Source organism: Ixodes scapularis, unplaced genomic scaffold (genome assembly GCF_016920785.2).
Source record: "Ixodes scapularis isolate PalLabHiFi unplaced genomic scaffold, ASM1692078v2 PGA_scaffold1__304_contigs__length_218370807, whole genome shotgun sequence".
Lineage (NCBI taxonomy): Eukaryota > Metazoa > Arthropoda > Arachnida > Ixodida > Ixodidae > Ixodes > Ixodes scapularis.
In genome coordinates, this window is record NW_024609846.1 from 118258052 (window position 1) to 118278281 (window position 20230).

Below are 20230 nucleotides of genomic sequence, written 5' to 3' on the forward strand. Positions count from 1 at the left end.
CTATTGCTTTGATTGATTAAAATATTTCTCTTTCGAAGCTAAACAGATTCGCCGGTACCGCAAATTAGAGTTCTGAAGTAGATGTCCCGCGCCAGTCGTTCGCCGCCATCGTCCTCTTCGTCCAGCCGTCCAACCCACGACTCCAGCAATACGACGCCATGTTGAGAATTGCACAGTGCATGTGTATCCGGCACTGTGCAACTTTTTTCTTCAATAAACATATTTGCAGCTTTTAAGAAGCAACAAGGAAGGGGTTTAATTTATTTTTTTAATTTTTAGTATTAAGTGTGTGCTTTTTATTACCCGCGACTGTGAATATATTTTGCGGTTGCGTCTGAACGGCACGTGACCATGGAGTAGAGTGTGAGCCCAACTCAAACCGGCCAGTTCTCGATCGGCGGTTATCGGGAGGATCAGAACGAATTTGGAGCTGAACATTGTATTTTGGTTAGCTGAGATTTCATGTCATTTACAAAGAAAAACCTTGGCAGCCATAAATACCCTGTCAATGTCCCTTTGAAAAGCTTTTTTTTTTTTATATTTTAGTGCTTTTAAATGGTAAAAAAGTGCGCTCCCTTTAGATGTCGCAAGCTCCTGAATTGCGTCTTACTCGCGGTGTATACATATTCTGTAAACACAATACACTCTGCCACTCATCTTAAGCAGAGTTGTTACATGTGTAGCTGCATTTTTGTCGCTCCGATTTAAACGAAAGCTTTACCTGGGGGCCTGACTTAAAGGGATGCCGAACCAAGCATTTCAGTGTCTATAATAAGTGGCGCACGATCTGTCCTCGAGCCATCAACCTCAAGTATTCACGAGCACACGCAATGAAATTGACGTCATAGTCCCCCATTCACTCCTAAGGCGACAGTGAAATGATTGAGCTTTTAGGAAAAGGAGAATAAAGACAAGTTTTTCATCGCCACAGTGGGGTCTGGTGTAAAAGGTAATCGATTCATTTGTCTAACAAGCACGTAGCTTTCACTTTTGGAGATAAAATACTTTATTCTGCTTTGGCTCGAAGCTTATATATTTCACTGTCATCTTAAGCGCGAATGGCAGACTATGACGTTAATTTCGTTCCGTGTGCTCGCGCACACTGGCGGCTGCTGGCTCGTGGAAAGAAGGTGAGCCACTTATTATGGACACTAAATTGTTTCGTTCAGTATCCCTTTAAACAGAGCCTATATGACTCGCACTGTTTTCTATAATTTCACTGCTGCAGGATAGACATTCCCTGGGAGTGCATGGTACTCGTGCTCCTCCTCTTCGCCTCGGTGACCACGGGTCTAGCGTTGGCCGCGTACGCGCTCTTCGCTCGTTTCTCCGAGCACGACCCCCGAACGGACGCCAAGCTGTCCAGCTTCGGAGACTTCCGGTCGTACGCCGCCGTCACGGACGCCATCCAGTGCGCCCCGGTTACCAGGTGAGAGAAAACCGACTTCGGTTGTTAAGGGCGACACTTCCGCTTGCTGTCCGTCGTTCAGTGTTAACTGAACGACGGACATTTCGGCCGCTCACGTGTGAACAACATAATAATAACGAATCCATACAGGCTATACTCTGTTCATTGTTGAGAAGATCAATAGGAGCGGTACCCGCGAAGGCCTCTCTTTTCAGCCAACGCCAAGCTCTTATACTTGTTTTCACCTCAATAACCGTAATAAAAGAGTCCGGCTCCTCGCGGAGATTTACTGATTTCCCGGTTTATGCAAATAATCAAAATATATAGAAGTGATTTTCAGATTAGATATATGCTATCGTAACAAGACGTACACGTTTCAAACGCCAAAAGCATCGCTTCCTCCCCCGTCAACTAAGTGTTGTAGGAACTACTTCGCGCGGCGCACGCGCTAAACCTGCCTTTTTTTAGGTGACAACTAGTACAGAAGTTGCTTTTTGACAAAATGAATGCTGAAAAACGCACAAATCATGGCCCTAATAAAAATAACATTTCAGTGCTGATGCGTTATAGGAAGCTCAAAACTTCAAGCCACTTCAGCCCATCAAACCTTCAGTCCATCAACCCCTTAGTCCTTCAAACTCATTTAGCCATTCAAACCCTGTAGCCTTTGAGACCCTTCCACCTTTCACACCCTTCCGCCTTTCAGACCCTTCTGCCTTTCAGACCCTTCCGCCTTTCAGACCCTTCCGCATTTCAGACCCCCTGAGCCATTCGACCATTTAGACTCCCAAATGTCTGTGAACCATGGACCAACAATTGAGTTTAAAATGGTATTGAAAATGTATTATATGTATGTTGTAACCCAAAAGGACGATAAGATCTAACATTTACTCAAACCTGGTCGCAAGCAGCTGTAGGCAAAAGCGATCCGACCAAATAGGGATAACCGAGTTCTTTTGTTGCAAAAAAAATATATCTTGAGGTACTCAGAATACCGCTGGGTAAATTCCTGAGATGTACGGTAGTTTATCAAATAGAACCGAGCAGGCGCACCACATACACACATCCGCACTGTCAGTAGCAAATTTAGCAAAAACCGCGAACGCGTAACCAACATCCGCCGCCGTTGAGAAATCCTGAGCACGGTCACGGTGTCGTCCCATGATGGCATCGCAATGGCGTCTCCTGCGTCTTTTTCGCTCTCTGGGTGCTTTTAAAACCGGACGGACGAAGAGGCGCAAGAAACAGGGCACTGAGAAACCTTCTTGATCCCCACAGCCAGCTGCACTAGAAGATGCAATCCAACGGGAAGCACACACTGCGCATCCACTCGTTGTTCCGCATATAGATTGCGCTAGTTAACGAAAAAGAACAGGGCCACCAGCTTTTGACGAAGACTGTCTTTCGATTGACTAAAACAGGTTATCTACAAACAAACAGAAAAATGTACCCCTCACCTTTTCCCAACGCACCCGCTCTTTTTTGTGAGTGAGAACTTGGCGAAGAAAAACAGTGCAAGCGGGGAAACTGCGGAAACTTGGAAAGCCGATGAAGGGAGGAGCGACTTCCTTTTCAAAACGGGTTTTTTGTGCGCGCCCGTTTCCCCTTCGCCTGTGCCGCGCCATGGCGGGAACGAACGGGTGAACTTTTCAATTACCAAAACTCGTCGTGGCCGCCCAAACAAAACGGCCAAGCAGCTTCTCCCACGAATATATCCTCAAGGGTCCCGTGCCCTCTCCCACGAATCCGTTAATACGACTTTTATGGGTGCTGTGGTTTCGCGAAAAGGATTCAGACAGATCCCACAGGTATTTCAAGAAACTATGACGGATCTCTTACACCCTAACAAATTTTTAAAGGGTCCGTCAGGCCCTTTAGAAAACTGACGGAGATCTGGAACACGTGAAACATTCCTGACAGGTACTTCAAAACATTGCAGAAGTCCTGGTGTATGAGACGACTTTTCAATAGGGGTGTTCTGCTATTTTTATCTGCAACAAATTTTACAGCGTGTGTTTTTTTAGATATACAGACTTTCTTAAAAAGCGTGAAAGCTACACTAATGTGGTTTGTGCGGTTGAGTTCTACGGCCTTGCAAACACCTATAGACCGTTCCATTAGGGTCATAGCAGAGAGGGTAAAAGAGAAAAAAATGCACTCCCCCTCTCACCCCGCACATCGTCCGCTCCGCCGAGTGGGCTGTAGCTAGCGTCCGGCTGGCTTGCAAACTCTGTTTAATATCGCGTCATTTTGGAACTTTCAAGCGCAGATGCGCAGATTTTGGTATGCCAGTTGTCGTGTAATACTATGATAGATAAAACGACACACAGGATCCAATTGCGCTGTTACCTGCGTGCAAATAAAAAAAAATAATAGGAAAAGCTGTGTCAGAATGGCCGGTCTCTTTGGCGAAAAGTAAATCCGGTTGCTGTGCCTTTTTTACTATACAAAGTTCGTACTGGTGTAGGCCTTTAGCGATCATGAGTGGAAGTCTGAAATAATAAATAAAACGTGCTCTCCTGCCGCAACACACGCAGTAGTTGAGGGTAGTACTGCCGGCTGACTCAACTGCTATTTAAGAAGCGGAAAAAGGATATGCTAGTTGATCATTTAGCGAAATAGAGAAACAAAGAGCTATAGGCTGATTTTGGAGAGGCCACAACTATTCTAACAACGCGAACCACTTCACAACGGCAGCCACGAGCGCAAGTTCGATGTTCCGTACTGCCCGCCGATACAGCCCAAAGATGGAGAACGGCAACCTCCCGGTTTGTCGTCTGCTAGCGGAGGCGGGCGCGTGCCCTCTCTCTCGTTTTACCCCGCCGAACCCGCTGAACTTCCCGGATGTGTGGAGAGGGCGCTGCGGTCAAACAAAATGGTGCCGCCCAGAGAGCGCTAAATGGAACGGTCTATAGACGGTGTCGGGTTTAGACCACAGGGGACGCTCCTCCCAGCTCTTTCCTTTTAACCAAGCGAACATTGCGGAGGAGGCGACCTCTCCAGCGTTCACTCTGCCAAAGGGGAAAGAGGTGGAAGGAGCTTCCTCATAACTCTTTACTTAACCTGTCACCGACTATAGTATGTCCTTCTACAATCCCTGACGTCCGTCCTGCATCCGGCAATTTGTTCTCACAAAGAGCTTCATTTGATCACAGTCACCCTATTTTTAGGAATTTGTTGGATAAGTCTTCGCTGAAACACCCGGTATAGACAGACGGTGACTTTATCGAAGCCTTTTATAGCTCGAATATTCGGCGGCGAAATGGCGTAGGCTAAACTGATAGACATCCAATATCTTTGTGTGGGGCCCAAGAATGAGCGTATAAATGTTTGGTTTTTCAGGTTCGTATTTGAGCGAAACGGATCTGTTGCCGACGCCGCCATCGCCACTTTACTGTGCGCGTGCGTCGTGCTGCCGCATTCGGTCGGCCTGGGAGGCGGCTTTATCGCCCTCATCTACGACAAGTGAGTGCACGTATAGAGCATGCATATTCCATACCGAGTGGTCCATGCAACAGGGAATGTCGGGCAGTCTGTGCTTGGTTTTAAGATTTGCGAGAGTGTTTGCGGGATCAAAATGCCGCATTCACCAAGCACAGAACTCATGAGGTGTGGCATACGCCTCCTGCTTTGCCCAGGAGGCGCTGCAGAAAAACGGGCTGGCAGCGCCCCCTACGATTTGTTTATTGGTATTGGGTAGTACAAACTTGCTCATTCCAATTTGTCCCGCGTGCAAACGTTAGCCGGCGTTATGAATTCCTTCCGTGCAATTGTCTTACGGCAAGGAATCGAGCCAATTTCTAACGTGGAAAGCTGCTTTCGTTCCTCAACACTTCGCAAAGAGAATAAACTCAGCGATGCAAGCTACGTCTACGCTGTACAAGAAGCCACAAATTTGGTGTCGGCGTTCTGTCACTCGCAAAAACAGCGAGCTTCTTTTGATATCGAGCTTGAGGTGAGCATTAACTTTTAAGCAAAAACTCCCAAACAGCAGCCCCTCCGTACACCCAACGCTATCAGCTGATGACCAACCTTGAAAATGCGCGAATGCAGACGCAAGCGATCGATCGTCGACCGGCTCTCTGTCGGCCGCGTTGATATTTCTTTATTTAACTCTTGAGAAGAGTTTGATCACACCAAAAGGCCAGTGGCCCGTACTCGTAGGTCTGTGGCACCATCTAGACTTTATACACACACACACACTCGCACACGTAAATAAATAAATAAGAATGGAGAAAGGGAGGGAGGCCAGCGCGGCATCGAACACAATAATAATAATAATCTTTATTTGTACAAAAGTTTTACCCCGAGTGGCTTACTCGGCTAGGACAGAAAGGCGAAAGCCCATACGCTTGTGCGTCTGCTAGTCAACCACCCGGGGCAGGAGAAAAACGAAGGACTTTAAGCTGCCTTTCAAGCTGTAGCAGCTTTTCTACCACATCTGCGATGTAAGCTTCACGCAACATAAGATCAGCAGTAGGAGCTCAGCCTCCAGCACATGCTTGATGATTTCTGTGGTGCGCTGGTGCGCGCGCATGCTTTTCCGACGCTATAAGCGCGAGCATGTGGCCCTGAACAGTGCTTGACAGGGTCACTGAAAGCCCGCAGCTCGCACTTGTAGCATCGGCTGCTGAAACGAAGTATAGTTCAATTGGATCGCTCAACTGATCGGCGTGTTCCTGTTCGTAAAATTCGCAAGACGCACGTTTCGATGCATGCCACGGCCGCTTGATCGGGTGGCCATGCCTTAGCACCTGGAGGGCGAGAAAAACAATTGTCTCGCTTACTCAGTGCGCTGGGCGGCTAGTATCGTTCCCTTCGCTCGACTTCGCACGGTTTCGATGGGAATCTGTAGAAGTTCACTCCGGGGCTCTTCCTGTTCTTGACAGTTGACGACGCAACAGTACCGTCAACGGCGACGTTTCGAACGCATCGAGGCCGCGCATGGGTTTCGACGTGTTTGGACGAAGGAGAAATTACTATCTTGGGGCGAGCTCGGGTCCCCGGGGTATACGTTGTGCGGTGACGACCACGGATGACATATTTTAAATCGCGACCACGAGAACGCACAAATAACAGCAGCGCACGAAGGCAAAAAGCCTCCCGAACAGGGTTGTTATTGTACGAGGCCGCGGGGCCTTGGCAAGCTTGTACTACTCAGACATTTATTGCCCGCCACCGGAGGGCGCCACGATACGTTCAAAGCTTCAGCGCAGGAGGCCTATAGGAGGAAACAGATCTGTTACGTCGACAGCAGCGGAGCTGAAAAGACGGGAAAGGGGGGGGGGGGGGGGGGGGGGGGGGGCGGACGCATGGCACGAAATGGACTTGGATAGATAGATGGATGAATCCGGCTGAGCCCATTGGATCGGGCGGTAGCTTACGCAACCTAGACCTTTTTCGGGTAACAAGTGCCGCCTGGGGAGTTGCCTGCGAACCACAATAGAAGACCTGCCCAACATGCCTCCGCCCGTCAAAACACATTGGCATCGTGCCGTTATATCGGTTTTCAGTGCTTTTTATACCCCATACTACCGATACTAAAAAACAAAGCGTCAAAATAGACTAAACACGCGTGAAGATAGATGCTGACAATGTTGCGGTCGCCATTTTCGCAGGGCACCGCGTCCCGGAGTCTTGCAAAAATGGCGACAGCGGGAGTGTACGCATGCGCAGTAGCTTACTAAAAAAAGGTCCATTGCAAGCGTTCGGGTTGGGTCGCACAACCTCTTGTTTGCAGCCCTCGGCGCTTTCACGGAAAGTGTTGTGAATCACCCAAGCTGGCTATGTCTGTCATTAGTGGGATATAAATTTTCGAACCTCAAAAAGACACAATAAAAAGATCTTCCCAGTAGAAAAATAAAATAAAAGTGGCAAAGCCAGTGGTGAGTCTGGTGACACAGAATGTGACTGTGGGGAAACTGTTTACAAATGAGGACACTGAATGGCGCTAGCGGAACTGCGCCGTGCAACTTAAAGGGGCCCTGCAATCATATTTAAGCATCTACCTTTTTTCGGTTTCCACGTTTCTTGGGATTCGGGCAAACCAGCGCGCGCGGAGAGAGTAACTAGACATCAGTGGGCGTCATGTTTTAACCGGACGACGCGGAAACCTCCTCCCCTTACGGGGGCGCCGCCTTTGCCGCGCGCGATCCAACTTTGTCCTTTGCCTCCTCGGCCCTTCTTCACAAAGATAGACTTAAAGGACGCAGTTTATCATTTCGGCTTGAGCCCACAAACTCGCCGCTTAACGAATCTTCGCCTCGACGGCCGTACGTACTACCAATATAACGTATTACCTTTCGGTGTAAGACCCACCCCTTTTTTTATGCAAAGCCTAGCCACCGCCATGGCACACGAAGCCCGTTCTCGTGGCCTTTGGGTCTGGACACACCTTGACAATCATCTCCTCGCTCGCTCGCCCTAACTTTGTTTTTCTTGAGGAGCAGACTCACAGGTTAATCCGTGACCTTACCCGCTGGGGCTTCCGCATTAACCCCGCGGATTCCCAGATCACGCCAACTCCGACTATTACTTTTTTTTTTTTTTTTTGTGCACGGTCCCCGCGAGTGCATGGCGCACACCCCCGGCCGTCACCGCGATTTGCTTCTCACACTCGACACCCTTAAGGCACCTCAGACCATTAAGGTCTATCAGAGGCTCGCGGGTCTTTGGGCATTTTTCTTCTCGTTGTACGGCGCGCATTACCATATGCTGCGTCCACTCACATCGCCGCAGCAACGGGTCGTCCTCCCCTCTTAAGCGCGATCCAAACCAGCGCTTCTTTTTGCGGCTGTAGGTCGTGCGCGCCCCGGATGTGACGTATTTCGTGACGTCGCGCCGGTTCTTCGCTCCTTCCGGGCGCGCACAAGAAAGTTGGATAATTTCAACTTCTCAACGCGCACAAAAACGCGCGGTGACGTAGTAGGGCGCTCCTGTGTCCCGGCCAATCGGTGGAGGGCAAGCTAGTTCCGGCTCCGCGTTTCTTCGCCGTCTGGCCGGCCAGTCTGTCGCAGTTGCACTTTGCTTGCTCATGCAAAAGGAGGAGAGGGAAGCTGCTTTTGTAAGAATTTTGAGTGACAGGTTAATCTTCTATAATCTTCTGGGAGGCCCGTGCAAATCCGCGAGGCACAAAGGAGGGTCCTGATAAGAGGGGAGCTCCTTCTCCCCCTTTTCTCTGGAGGGCATCGGAAATGACGTCATGTGCAAGCCACGTATGAATTTTGCCCCAATTTCCGACGCGAGGAAGGTGACCGCCAGAGTGCGCACGTGCCTGCATGCGCGCGTGCGCGCTTGCCCGAAGCTGGCCCGTCCAAACCGAAGCGCACGGTTCTGACTCAGAAAGCGCGCCGGAAACAGCAAAAACGTAACGAAATACGTCACATCCGGGGAGCGCACGACCTACAGCCGCAAAAAGAAGCGTTGGTTTGGATCGCGCTTTACGGCGCGTTCACACTGGAAGCGGATCCGCGCGTTCTCAACCGCAAAGCGGCTAGGATCGAGCGGTTGGAGCGCGTTTTTGCCAACCGCTTCAGGACCTATTTCTCCCAACCGCTTTCACGAACCGCAAAACGGCGACCAATCACAGCGCGACGCTGACGTGACGTCAGTGACTTTCGAAACAAGATGGCACCTGTCGCTGGTGAGGCGTCCAAGGCGCTGTAGTACGGCAACGGTGATTTGGTTCGGGTAAGAGTTTGTTTATTATTCCGGGTGCCACAGCCCAAGCTCGCTGCCTTGTTAATCTCTGCCTGTAGAACGTCGGAACCCGCCCCTGATCGACCGAAATGTCAGCTTTTCTACCCACTAGGATAGTCGCGTGAACTATTGAAAGCTTTCGACACCGTGCATAACCACCACGAAGGCCAATAGAGACGTCGTGAGCTTGATTGCGTAGCCAACGCACTACCACGGAGGGGGCAGGGTACCTGCGCTAGCTCGACCTTTAACGTTTACTACTAATAAAATAAATAAAAAGAACCTACTCAATGAATAAAGTGTACGTACCAGACAATGCAGAGGTAATCCATACGGCGCTTATTTGAGCTTAATGTCAAACAAACAGTAGGCTCGATCGACGAGGGAGTGACGAGAGGAGAGTCAGCCACCAACGAAGCCACGACCGGCTAGCACGTGTCCAGCGGTCACAATTGTACAGCATGGCGGCAGCCGAGTCAGGGTCAGTTTAGCCTGGTGAACGGGATACCAATTTATCGCTCTAAGCCCCTCTACCTCGTTCGTCGTACCGGTATCATGCATCTAGGACGCATAAACAAGCAATAAGCAATCTTAAGATCAGCAATTCACACAGTGTGTGAAATGCTGATCTTAAGCTTGCTTATTTCCCCTCTGAGAATACATTTTATGCTGAACTTTACCTTTTTTGTTTTAGGGAACAGTGCTTTTATTTTCGCTTCATGCGTTTTAGGTGAGGGTATTATTACGGTTAAAATTGATCGTGCATGGGGAATATCTTTCTTCTGAACTAGCCTGCCTAGATATAGGGAAGGTTTGTGAATTCTCTAAAAATGCTGTAACTGAACGCTTGCTCTTACCAGGAAATCAAACGCGACGCACGTGCTAGATGCCCGCGAGGTGGCGCCGATGGCGGCGAGTCCAGACATGTTCATCCAGAACACAGAGGAGGCCCTCGTCGGTAAGCAGCAACCCGCAAATGATGCAACCTGCAAATGACGTTAGTGAAATATTAGTCTACGAGTCGTATACAGAGAGCAAGTTCGTCTGTTTCTTGCGGACGGGGTCCTGATAACACAGAGCTTCGCTTTGATGGGAAGGATAAAATGGGTAGACTTAAAGGCTGAACTTATAGGTATAAGCGGAAGTTCGTGTGCTACCTGCGCAGGAGTTGCTGTAACGTCAGGGCGTCGACCACCGAGCCCTCTAGTCTCGTCTTCGAGTTTTATTAATGGGTGCAGTCGTGCGATTAATTTTTAAGATAAACACGTGATCGTCGACCACTTTGGGCAGCATTATGGAACGCCGGCAAGGCTTTCGCGCCTTTTTGCCATGCTTGGTTCGCAAATCTCACGCACGCCTCAATGGCCTCTGCTTCATGACGCTTCCGGTATGTAGCAGCTGACGATTGCGCGTTCACCGTCATATATGAATCCCGACTGTATGTTTTTTTTTTGCCGACTAACAACTTGCAGACAGGCTGGAAGGAACCAGGAACCCGCGGCCGAGATCTTGTCTGCTGTACTTGCTGAAGAAAACGAGGGCCGTGTTTCAAAATTTGCTCCAAGTCACGGGTGTTGATTTTGCCTTTCCGCGTTCAAGCCCCTATACGCGGCCAGCCTTGCTTTATGGTTTTCTCGTGACTGAACTGCCAGAGTAACTCCGATTTATTTGAGTAAGGTTTGAAAAGCAGCCACAGTTTGCTGGAGCGGAACTTTGTCGCACATGCAATCAGTCATTCTCTCTTTTAGAACCCAGCTCTTAGGCGCCCGTTTCCGACTTGAGCGGCTTCGGCGTCACCGTCGGCGTCGGCGTAACCGCGCGGTTTATTATGGGATGTTTCCCATGATGACGTCATACGTGACTTCACGTGTGACGTCACGAGGGTGACGAGTGACGTGACGTCACCACGCATTGCATTATGGGTAAATATTCCTGCTAAATTTAGAGGCAAAAATTTCCCTCTAGATTTAGCGAAAATTATTTTCCCGCGAACTTTAGCAAACAAATTTTCCCGCTAAATTTAGCGGGCAAAATTTCCCACTGAATTTAGCGGAAAAATATTTTTCGCTAAATTTAACGGGAAAAATTACCCGATAAATTCAGAGAGAAAAATTTGGCGGGAAAGTTAGCGAAAATTTCTCGCTAAATGGGAGGCGAGCAGGCGATGAGGAGTGGAGGCTACGGATGAGGAGGAGGGTCATACCCTCCTCTCTGTACCTTCCCCTCCTCCTCCTCAAAAGCTGCGCTTCTATTCGGCGGTAGGGGATTTTAAACGTGTGTCATTTTTCATCTTCCCCTCTATCCTGCGCACCGAGACGCGTTTTGGTTCACTTGCTCGTCGTATTGAAGTGAGCCGTAAGGGCTAAAAGCGGAAGGCGTATGTATGCTTTAGCTTTTTATACTTCTACGCTGACATGCTTATACCAAACTTGCAACCTTGTTTCATGGGCACATTTAACTGTAGTTACGCTTGACCCACAGCACAACATTATACTTACGAACAACATTCTGCGGCTATGCAGTCAAGGCTATGGGCATACGTGTGCTTGAGCATATTGAGCGCCCACCAAAGCTGTCCACGCGCAGTCTTAACTTCTTCTGTAATAGTTAACCGAGAGTATTTGCGACTCCAACTGTCTCTAGGTAGCGCCACTCGGTTTCCAAAATGGCTGTTACAGTGAGGGTCGGACATGCGTGTTGGTATACCAGTTGCTGAGCGTGCCTAGTGTGTTGGCTTCACTGAGCGACTAAAATTATTCCCGCTTATACGAGGACGCTAGGGTGTTATGCACGTAGGTCACCGCTTCATTCAGAAAACATAAACGACGCTTAGCGTAAAATTTACGCCAGAAGGCACGTTTTCATTCATGAATTAAACCGAAACTAGCATTACTTTGCAGTTCATTTCTCAGTTGAGGTGTTAATTTAGGCTTCTAGCGTAACTGCAGATGTGTCTCACAGCATAAATATTGAGCTAAAGAAATTGTTCTCTGGAACTTACCTTTCCGATCCAGGCTCTTCAAAATAGTTTGAAGTGTCAGTGTTCCTTTCAAGACAGGGTCTGTCACAGTCCTCAGAACTAAAATAAAATATTGCATTTATTGAACAAAATCAGCCATAATATGTGTGTTCTTACTGCTTTTTCTCACTCAGATGATTACCATCGGAAATAATAAAGTGCGAATTGTTTCATGGGTTTTTGGACATTTCGATATTAATTGCTTCAGTAGTATTCCCAGCACAGGAATAACAGAGTCAACCCAAAGTTTACAAGATATTGCTCCGGATGATGAGTTTCGAAAATGTTCACAAAACGGTATATTAAGAAACGCTGTTCTCACTACAAAAAGTAAAAAAAGAAAAAGGAGTCTGAGTTAGATGGCGAAAGTATATGCTTTCAGGTAACGCGCGCGAAGCATAGGGCTTAAAATTACATCCTTAGTTTATGTCTATCTTGATAACGACGTCAGAGTTTTTGATATTCTAAAATGAAAACAAAATGAGACCTTCCTGTAAAGACAATTATGGTTAAATGGCGTATCTTTGTGACTGGGACGTTTATTGGGAATTTGCATTATGTATCATACAATTAAACTATTTCGATACGTAGTTTTTTTAATATATAATAATTTGTTGCATATCATCTAATTCAAAACGCGCTAACTATGGTAATCCTAATTAGGCAAATTAATTAAGTAGGCTGCAACTGGCACTGGTTCCGATTGCAGCATGGTTAATTAACAGGTTATAAAATAAAAATAGTATAAAATCAATGAAAAAATGTTAGCTAGTCGTAGAAATTCATATAAAATTACACTATTTGTGGGTAAAGCATATGGTGCTACCAAAGTCGCGACGTTTTTCAATCGGCAAAATTTCCAAATTCGTTGCCAATCCTTCCAAAACAAATATTCGAAAATACAAAAAAAAAGATTCACTTTTTTTTCTTCTTTTTATTACAAAACTTCCCAGAATACTATTTTTTTTTCTTTTACGCTCCGTGGTTTTGCCGATTTCAGCTTTTCCGGTTTGAAAAAACGCATACCCGCTTGCACGCCTGCTCACTGCAGCACGTGTCGTTGGCGTTGGAAAACCAGTGAAACAGAAGTGAGTTTTAGTATTGAAAAACATGGTAGCGGTCGAGATGAGGACAAAGAAGGATACCGGACAACACAGTGCTTTGTATTATTGTCCCCTTTGTTTTCGTCCCAAGCGCTACCATGTTCTTGAATACCCATATGCAAACTCGCCCAACAAGCTGCACTGATAACTTTTAGTATTCCGTATACGAGCGAACGCTGACACTGTGTTTGTGTTAGCATTGCGTATTCCACACTGCGCGTGCGCGGAGTCCGAAATTCCGGTCTTGAATTGGAGCTTGGCGACGATGCACATGCGCAGCGCCGAGCACGCAACTCTAACGCAAACGCATAGCGGAGCTACAATACGCAGTACTAAAACTCTCTAATAAAATACAATCGAATAACAGCTGCAGCTCTGCATTTGGACAGTGAAGAGAGTTGTTTGCTTTCGGAAATGACATTTCGCGAGCCATTATCGCGGGCAGTTCCGCCGTGCCCGCTGAGCAGGAGAACCGCAGGACCCTCACTAGAGCGCTTTTTCACCGCGAGAGCAACGAGCTTGAGTCGCGAATAGTGTGGTAGCATGGTAACTCTGGTGACGTGTGAAAGCAGTTAAAGGTTATTTAACTGCGGTTAAGGGCGTGCCCTTCTAACATGACTGTCGGTTTTAGGATATTTCGAGGAACGGAGAGGGCACGTCCAACAGACTTGCTTGCACTTCCATCTGTACGAGATTGAATTCGACGACTGGAAATATTCGAAGATATGCTTCACGATTTGCGTTAAACCCAGTAAACAACTTCGACTAATCTTGTTAAAAAGCTCAACTTGCGTAACTTAAGTTATGTTTTATGAAGGCAAAAATTGTCGTCAGGTATACTCCCCCAACTATAATTTCAGGACGCTTCACACACAGAGATTCTCGGCAAAATTCGGATACGACGCTTTTCATTCTTCTTATTTTTAGGAAAATACATAGTAATGACAATATCAGTGTGGCGTCATTGGAAGACTGGTTCACATATCTGCCTTTGAGTGTGATCGACTGCGTGACAGCCGCTTACGACCTCTTACGACGACGAAAGGCGCCGGTTCCATCTATTGGGTAGCTCTGGAACGCATCCGATCTGCGTATATTTGACGCATCATTCTTTCTCCGTTGGCTCGAGATAATTTGGACAACTTCATAACCAACCATTACTTATGAATGATGCGTAGATTTGGACTCGCACATACTGCGAAACCTTCTGTCCGATTCGACATAATAAATCGGAAGTATTTCCAGGACAACCCGATTGATGACGTCAGTTTGCCATGCGTTCTGTCACGGTAAGCAGTAACGAGCTCTTGTAAGGCTGTCAACCACACTCGAACGCAAATGTGTTAACTCATATCCTTCTATATACTGACAAAGCCTGGCAGATCGTCATGAGAAATGACCACCAAAATGGAAAGGGTGGAGCGGCAGACAACGAATGAGAGGAGAGCCACGTGACTAGCACGCCGCTGCGGCGAGTCACCGAAACTCACTTCTCCCGAGCAAAGAAGTGTGTTTCAAATCCTCGCCGCTGCACAAGCTGTGCGCTGACGTTCAGGTTCCCCAAGAAATGGCTCTTTCATGCTGTGTGCTGCCAGATCCTCGCGTTCCAAATCTGCGACCGGGCACTCTATGGCTCCGTCGTCGAACTGCCAGGTTTTGTGAGTATAGAGTAGGCTATGCAGTCCGAGCGCAGTGGACGCCACGAGCTATCCCAGCCGATTTAGTGCCGGGAGAAGATCTCGTGACCTGCCGGCTGGGCAAAGCGACACAGGGAGCTCAATGTCACATGAAACTCTCTCAACGCTGGATTGCTGGTATGGCTCCTAGCGTCCGCTGCGCTCGGACTGAAGGTGACACGGAGTATAGACTTGGGCCTGCCTTGGGTTGGTGCCTCCTTGAGCGCTAAGGCCCCACACCGCCGCAGGTGGTCGTGCCGTGGCCGTCCCCGGTGTGGTGCACGGGCTGGGCGAGTTGCACCGCCGCTTCGGGCGCCTTCCCTGGTCTGAGCTGTTCACTCCCGCCGTGAACCTGGCACGCTACGGCTTTTCCGTCGGGCCAGACCTGTCCGCCGCACTCGCGGCCGCCAGAATCATGTTCCAGACGAACCTCCCCATCAAGTGAGCCTGGACGCAACGTCACTCGGGGTGCTCCGGGGACGCGCCTCGAAGCCCCCGTGCTTTCCCGAAAGGCGCGCGAAGTCCGGTTTCTAGGCTCCGGCTTTTTGAGTGAGGAAGACTTAAAATATTCCCCTGCAGTTCATTATTAATGAATTAATTAACCATTCAGTCGAGTTTTTTTGCAGCGCACAAAATATAATAATGCGAGGACGCTAAGGAATGAACAAGGGACGCAAGCATAAAACAAAATGGCGTCAGCGCGCCAAGAAACACCGGTTCAGGTTGCACGTGAAATGTGTACAGAGGCATCAACACGACGAAGTTATCGCCTATTCCCCAAAAAACAGTACGTGGGAAAGGGTTTGAAAAACAAAGCTGTCTGTACTTGTTTTCACCTCAAGAACCGTAGTAAAAAAAGAAAAGACCGGCTCGTCGTGGAGCATTACTAATTTCCCCCTTTGCGTAAAGTATAAACCCATATCGAGTTCTTTTTAGATTATAAATGTGTTGTCTGATCTGCACGGACACACTTCAAACGTCAAAAGAGTCGCTTCTTTCCTCCGACAGCCAAATCTCGTAAGAACTACATCGCGCTGCCGTATAAACAATGAGTAGGCCTTACTTTTTTTTCTTGAGGTGAAAACTAGTATAGGTTATGATAAATATTCCTTCAGCTAGCTATAGCTCAACCGCTCATTGTGAACGACAGGAAAGCGTATGCAGACCGATTCGTTCAGACTCACGTACTCTCACTACTTTTAATGGCTTCACCCTTCTGGATGTTCCTGTTCGTGCAAACCGCGCACCTACTTCTTCTAACGTCGAAACAAGGCCCACATCCGGCGCTTTCTGCTGTGGAAAGCGTCGTTCGCTAGACGCAAGCGGAGGTCTTTCCTCAACTCCCGGTTTGCTTTAAAACGTTTTTTTTTTTCGTGTTGAGGGAAAGTTGGGGGGGGGGGGGGGTAGTCAACTTCCGGTCCTTTGCTACTCAAGAACGTAGGGCTAGGGACAGGAAGGCATGAAAGAAGGAAGCAGACGGAACGCTGGAGAAGAGAGAGGGAGACCTCCTCCTCTTTTTAGCTTTCCGTCTGCTTCCTTCTGCCCTGTCTTCCTTTCCTTTGCCCTACATTCTTGAGTTGCAACGGAGTCACTAGCGTCTTTGAAAAGAAAGAAAAACTTTGGAGCGTGCTCATGACGCAAGGCCACTCACACACACTGCTGGTTTTCTTCAAGGCCTGCGCTGTCGTTGTCAGCCCACGGCTTCCCAAAAAGAAGGAAGGGCAAGAGACGAGGGGGAGGAAGCGAGGAGGAAAGCCGTGACGTTTGCGTACACGCGCACCTTAAAGCGACCCCTGCAGGTTATTTACGCCCGCCAAGGTTCTTATGTGTACAGAACATATGAGAGCCCAACTATCCAGTCCACAATTTGCGGCTGTAATTTCGTTTTCGTTCCGCCCGAAAACCGGCGATCGAGAACTGGCCGGTTTGTGTCGCGCTCACTCTCTTCTCTGTGGTCACGTGCCGTTTCTCCTCTTTTTTTTTTTTTTGGTTTAGACACACACACGCCAAATATAATCAAGGTCATGCGTCACCGAAAGCACACAACGAATATTAAAAAAAAATATATCATACCCATTATTTGTGGTTTCCAAAAAGCTGCAAATTTATTTATTAAAAAAAAATATTTGCACAGAGGACCGGAAGCACTTTGTGCATTCTCTGCGTAATTCTCAACATGGCATCGTATCCCGAAAGTAGCGGGTTGGAAGGCTAAATAAACCGGAGCATGCGATAGCGGCTGACGACGGGCGTCAGCCGCCTCTACTTCACAACTGTTGTTCGCGGTACCGGCGAATCTGTCTAGCTTCGAAAGAGAAATGGTTTGCCGACCAAAACAATTGAAATTTATTCCGTACGACACGCCCGACCACTAATCTGATTCGCACGAGGACATAGCCGAGTCGTTGCCCCTTCTCCTGGCTCAAGGCGTCGCTCGTCTAATGAACGCGAACACCGACACACGCAAAAGTAAGGAACAAAGCGTTTGACTCTTGCGTTATTTGTGCGACGTGCGACGTGCAAAATTTTCGTCTGCTTTGCATACAAAAAAAAAAATAATAATTATAACGCGGTCGGGTTTAGCGACGCGATTTCCGGAAACTCTCTGCACCTCTACATTTCTTCTTTCTCCCCGGTCCAGATTCGGTCTCGGTTTCGAGCAGTTGCATTTTCTCACTTTTTTAAAAAATATACGTGACGCTGTAGCAAAACATTGATTCGGTAGTTGTGATGTACCGGTTAATTTAGGAGAACGTGAGGATATATTTATTGGGTGTAGGCCCGTTTGTCATGTGCGCATTCGTCATAGGCCAACTGGTAACAGGCCCGTTCGTCACAGCGGAACATTCGTCATAGGGGAATTTGTCCCTAGGAACGTTTGTCACTGTGCGAACCGGATATTTGAATTTGCCCAACATATATTCACCTGGCTGTGCAAGCAATAAAGATTAGTACCGTATATTTAATTTTACTAAAGAGAGGGAACATCCAAACAAGTCATCGTTGTACTTAGAAAACAACAGATTTATTGAGCGAAATAAATAAAAAAATTAAAAAGCGATATTCCGAGCCCTCACCCTCAGGGTTTCTAGACGATTGCGACCAGTGTAGCGGCTCACAATGATTTGAAGACGCCGCTTGCTGTCGTCGTGCTTCTTGGACACCCTCGAAGATGTCGTGCCGCCCTCTGCTTGAGCCAGCTTCATCTCTGTTAAGGATAAAAAGAAAAAAGAACACACACACTCGCGGAGAAAGCTTTTTGAGTGGGCACCGTACTGAAATTTTGAGCCACAAATGCAAAAATGTACTACAGAAAGCGTCCAAGTTCTCAGACGATTGCGTCAGTTCTTACGTGCAGTCCCCGGAGCCACGCTTCGATGGTGTTGTTCGTCCTTATTGGCCTTTCTGCTAGTGTTGATTCTATGACTGACCAAACCAGAGGAGGGGAGGTGGCCGACGACAAGCCGTTTCGACGGGGTCTCCCGATATACACGTCCTCAAAGTAGTCCGCCACGAGTAAGGCATCGGTGGGGAAAACCTCTAGAAGTTCTTTGAAGGCCTCGGGAATGTCGGTGATTGGCAAGAAGGCCAATGCTGGATGCATTCCCATTTGAAAATCAACAAGAAATAATGTAACAAACTGGCTTACCTGAAGACAACACAAAGACGTATAAATAGAATGCCGCATACCAGAACAGCAAACTCGTCATTTGAATTGTCTGAACTGAAAAAAACATCCCTGTATCGTTGATGACCGCTATCTTGAAGTCCGTGTAAGCCACTTCAAGGCACTTGGCCCCCCATGTGACTCAGAACGACGTCGAAAAACCTTAAAACGAGCGAACATATTTTGAAGTGTTTGAACACATATCCAATAATAGGACCACCGAGCGTTTCGTTTTATACGTTTATCAGAGCTCTTGAATGCTCACCTTTTGTAGGTAGCTTCAGATTTGTTGGGCAGCAAGCCGTAAACCATTGGCTTTACCACGCCGTTGACTGTGGCATGCTCCGTGTACAGTTAGTAGAACTGTGCTGGGGGTCACGTTCAAGGTCCCGTCCGCGAACCACGTAGTCGCGTGAGCCAGACAGCTCAAGTTGCGCTCGGTAGCAAAGATCAGGATTCTTTCGCCGTCGCCCTCTCCGCTATCGTGAAGGAGAAAGGAGTCTTTTTTTGGCTGCGGTCTGCATGCAGGTAAAACAGTTATTATTATCATAATATGTCGCGCACTGTGATTTTGCGCTGCAATACACTTTACTTTGAACTCTGTGGGCATTCGATCGTATGTCGGTTCTGCAAGATGATACGCTGTAATCGAAATTCGGCCGCTGCCTTTGCTTGCGGATGGTGCGCCGGAGTGTTGGCGGTGCGGGAATCTGCAAAGCAGTGTCGTCACTGACACAGGCAACCGCAGCCAGAAGCATTTGGTGTGGTGATAGACGGCCTTCCACTAGAATAAAGGACATTAATGACCTTGTTTTGGGAATATAAAAGCAGGAACAGATTTTGGTACATACCAGCTTTTTCCTTCATCTGATGACGAACCCAAGCACGTTTATCTTGGTGTTGTCAAATGCATGCGTATGGTCTCCTGAATAAGAGATTACACGAATCTTGGCGTGATCGGTGACTATTTTAGTTTTACAAACTCCTCTTCGCCGGCAGGCCCAATACAACGTAGTTTCGTAAACCTTAATGCAAGTGTAGGAATGTCCTTCGTGAAGAAGCATATCGCCACCTCTCTTAGTAGTAACTACCTCCATTTAGAAATCGAGACTCGTGATATTTTTGTAATCGGAGGGCAACCGGCATAATAGCCCTAAAGCAGGGCACAAAAAAAAAAAAAAGAATCGCTTTCGGTGGGCTTTTTTCTATTGTGAACTTCATGTTCTCGAAGGTCTTTTGTAAGAAAGGTGACCCCGATAAGACAACATGCAGGCTAAAGGCTGCATGCTGCCTTAACTTGGGGTCATTGGGACATGCTTTTGTTTCCCGTAGTCAACCTCACTGGCCTTGTACGGATTTAATTAAGTGGCCCCCTTTCGTAACTTTCCTAAGAAAACACGATAGAAAAAAAAAACGTTTAACAATGTTGAAGTCATTGTGTGACGAACTGCCAGCGTGACGAATCACACTATGACCAATGTTCCGCTGTGACGAACGGGCCTGTTACCAGTTTCCCTATGACGAATCGACATGTGACGAATGGGCCGTATCCCATATTTATTCTACCGTTTAGGGTACAATCAGTTGGTGTTACGAGAAGCGTCTTTTCTGGTGTGCGACCAGGCCCACTCTGTGGCTTCCAGGCGTCCCACGCTCCTC

General features: G+C 47.8%; 1 protein-coding gene across 1 annotated transcript in view; it reads left to right on the top strand.

The window, feature by feature from the left end:
- The first annotated feature begins 1250 nt into the window (after positions 1 to 1250).
- Positions 1251 to 20230, top strand: part of LOC8051730 (scoloptoxin SSD14-like) — a 44404-nt gene continuing 25424 nt past the window's right edge. Inside the window, exons 1-4 of the mRNA XM_029978281.4 lie at positions 1251 to 1429; positions 4751 to 4873; positions 9967 to 10064; positions 15153 to 15345. Coding sequence (XP_029834141.4) covers positions 1251 to 1429; positions 4751 to 4873; positions 9967 to 10064; positions 15153 to 15345 — 593 coding nt within the window. The remainder of the gene's footprint in view (positions 1430 to 4750; positions 4874 to 9966; positions 10065 to 15152; positions 15346 to 20230) is intronic.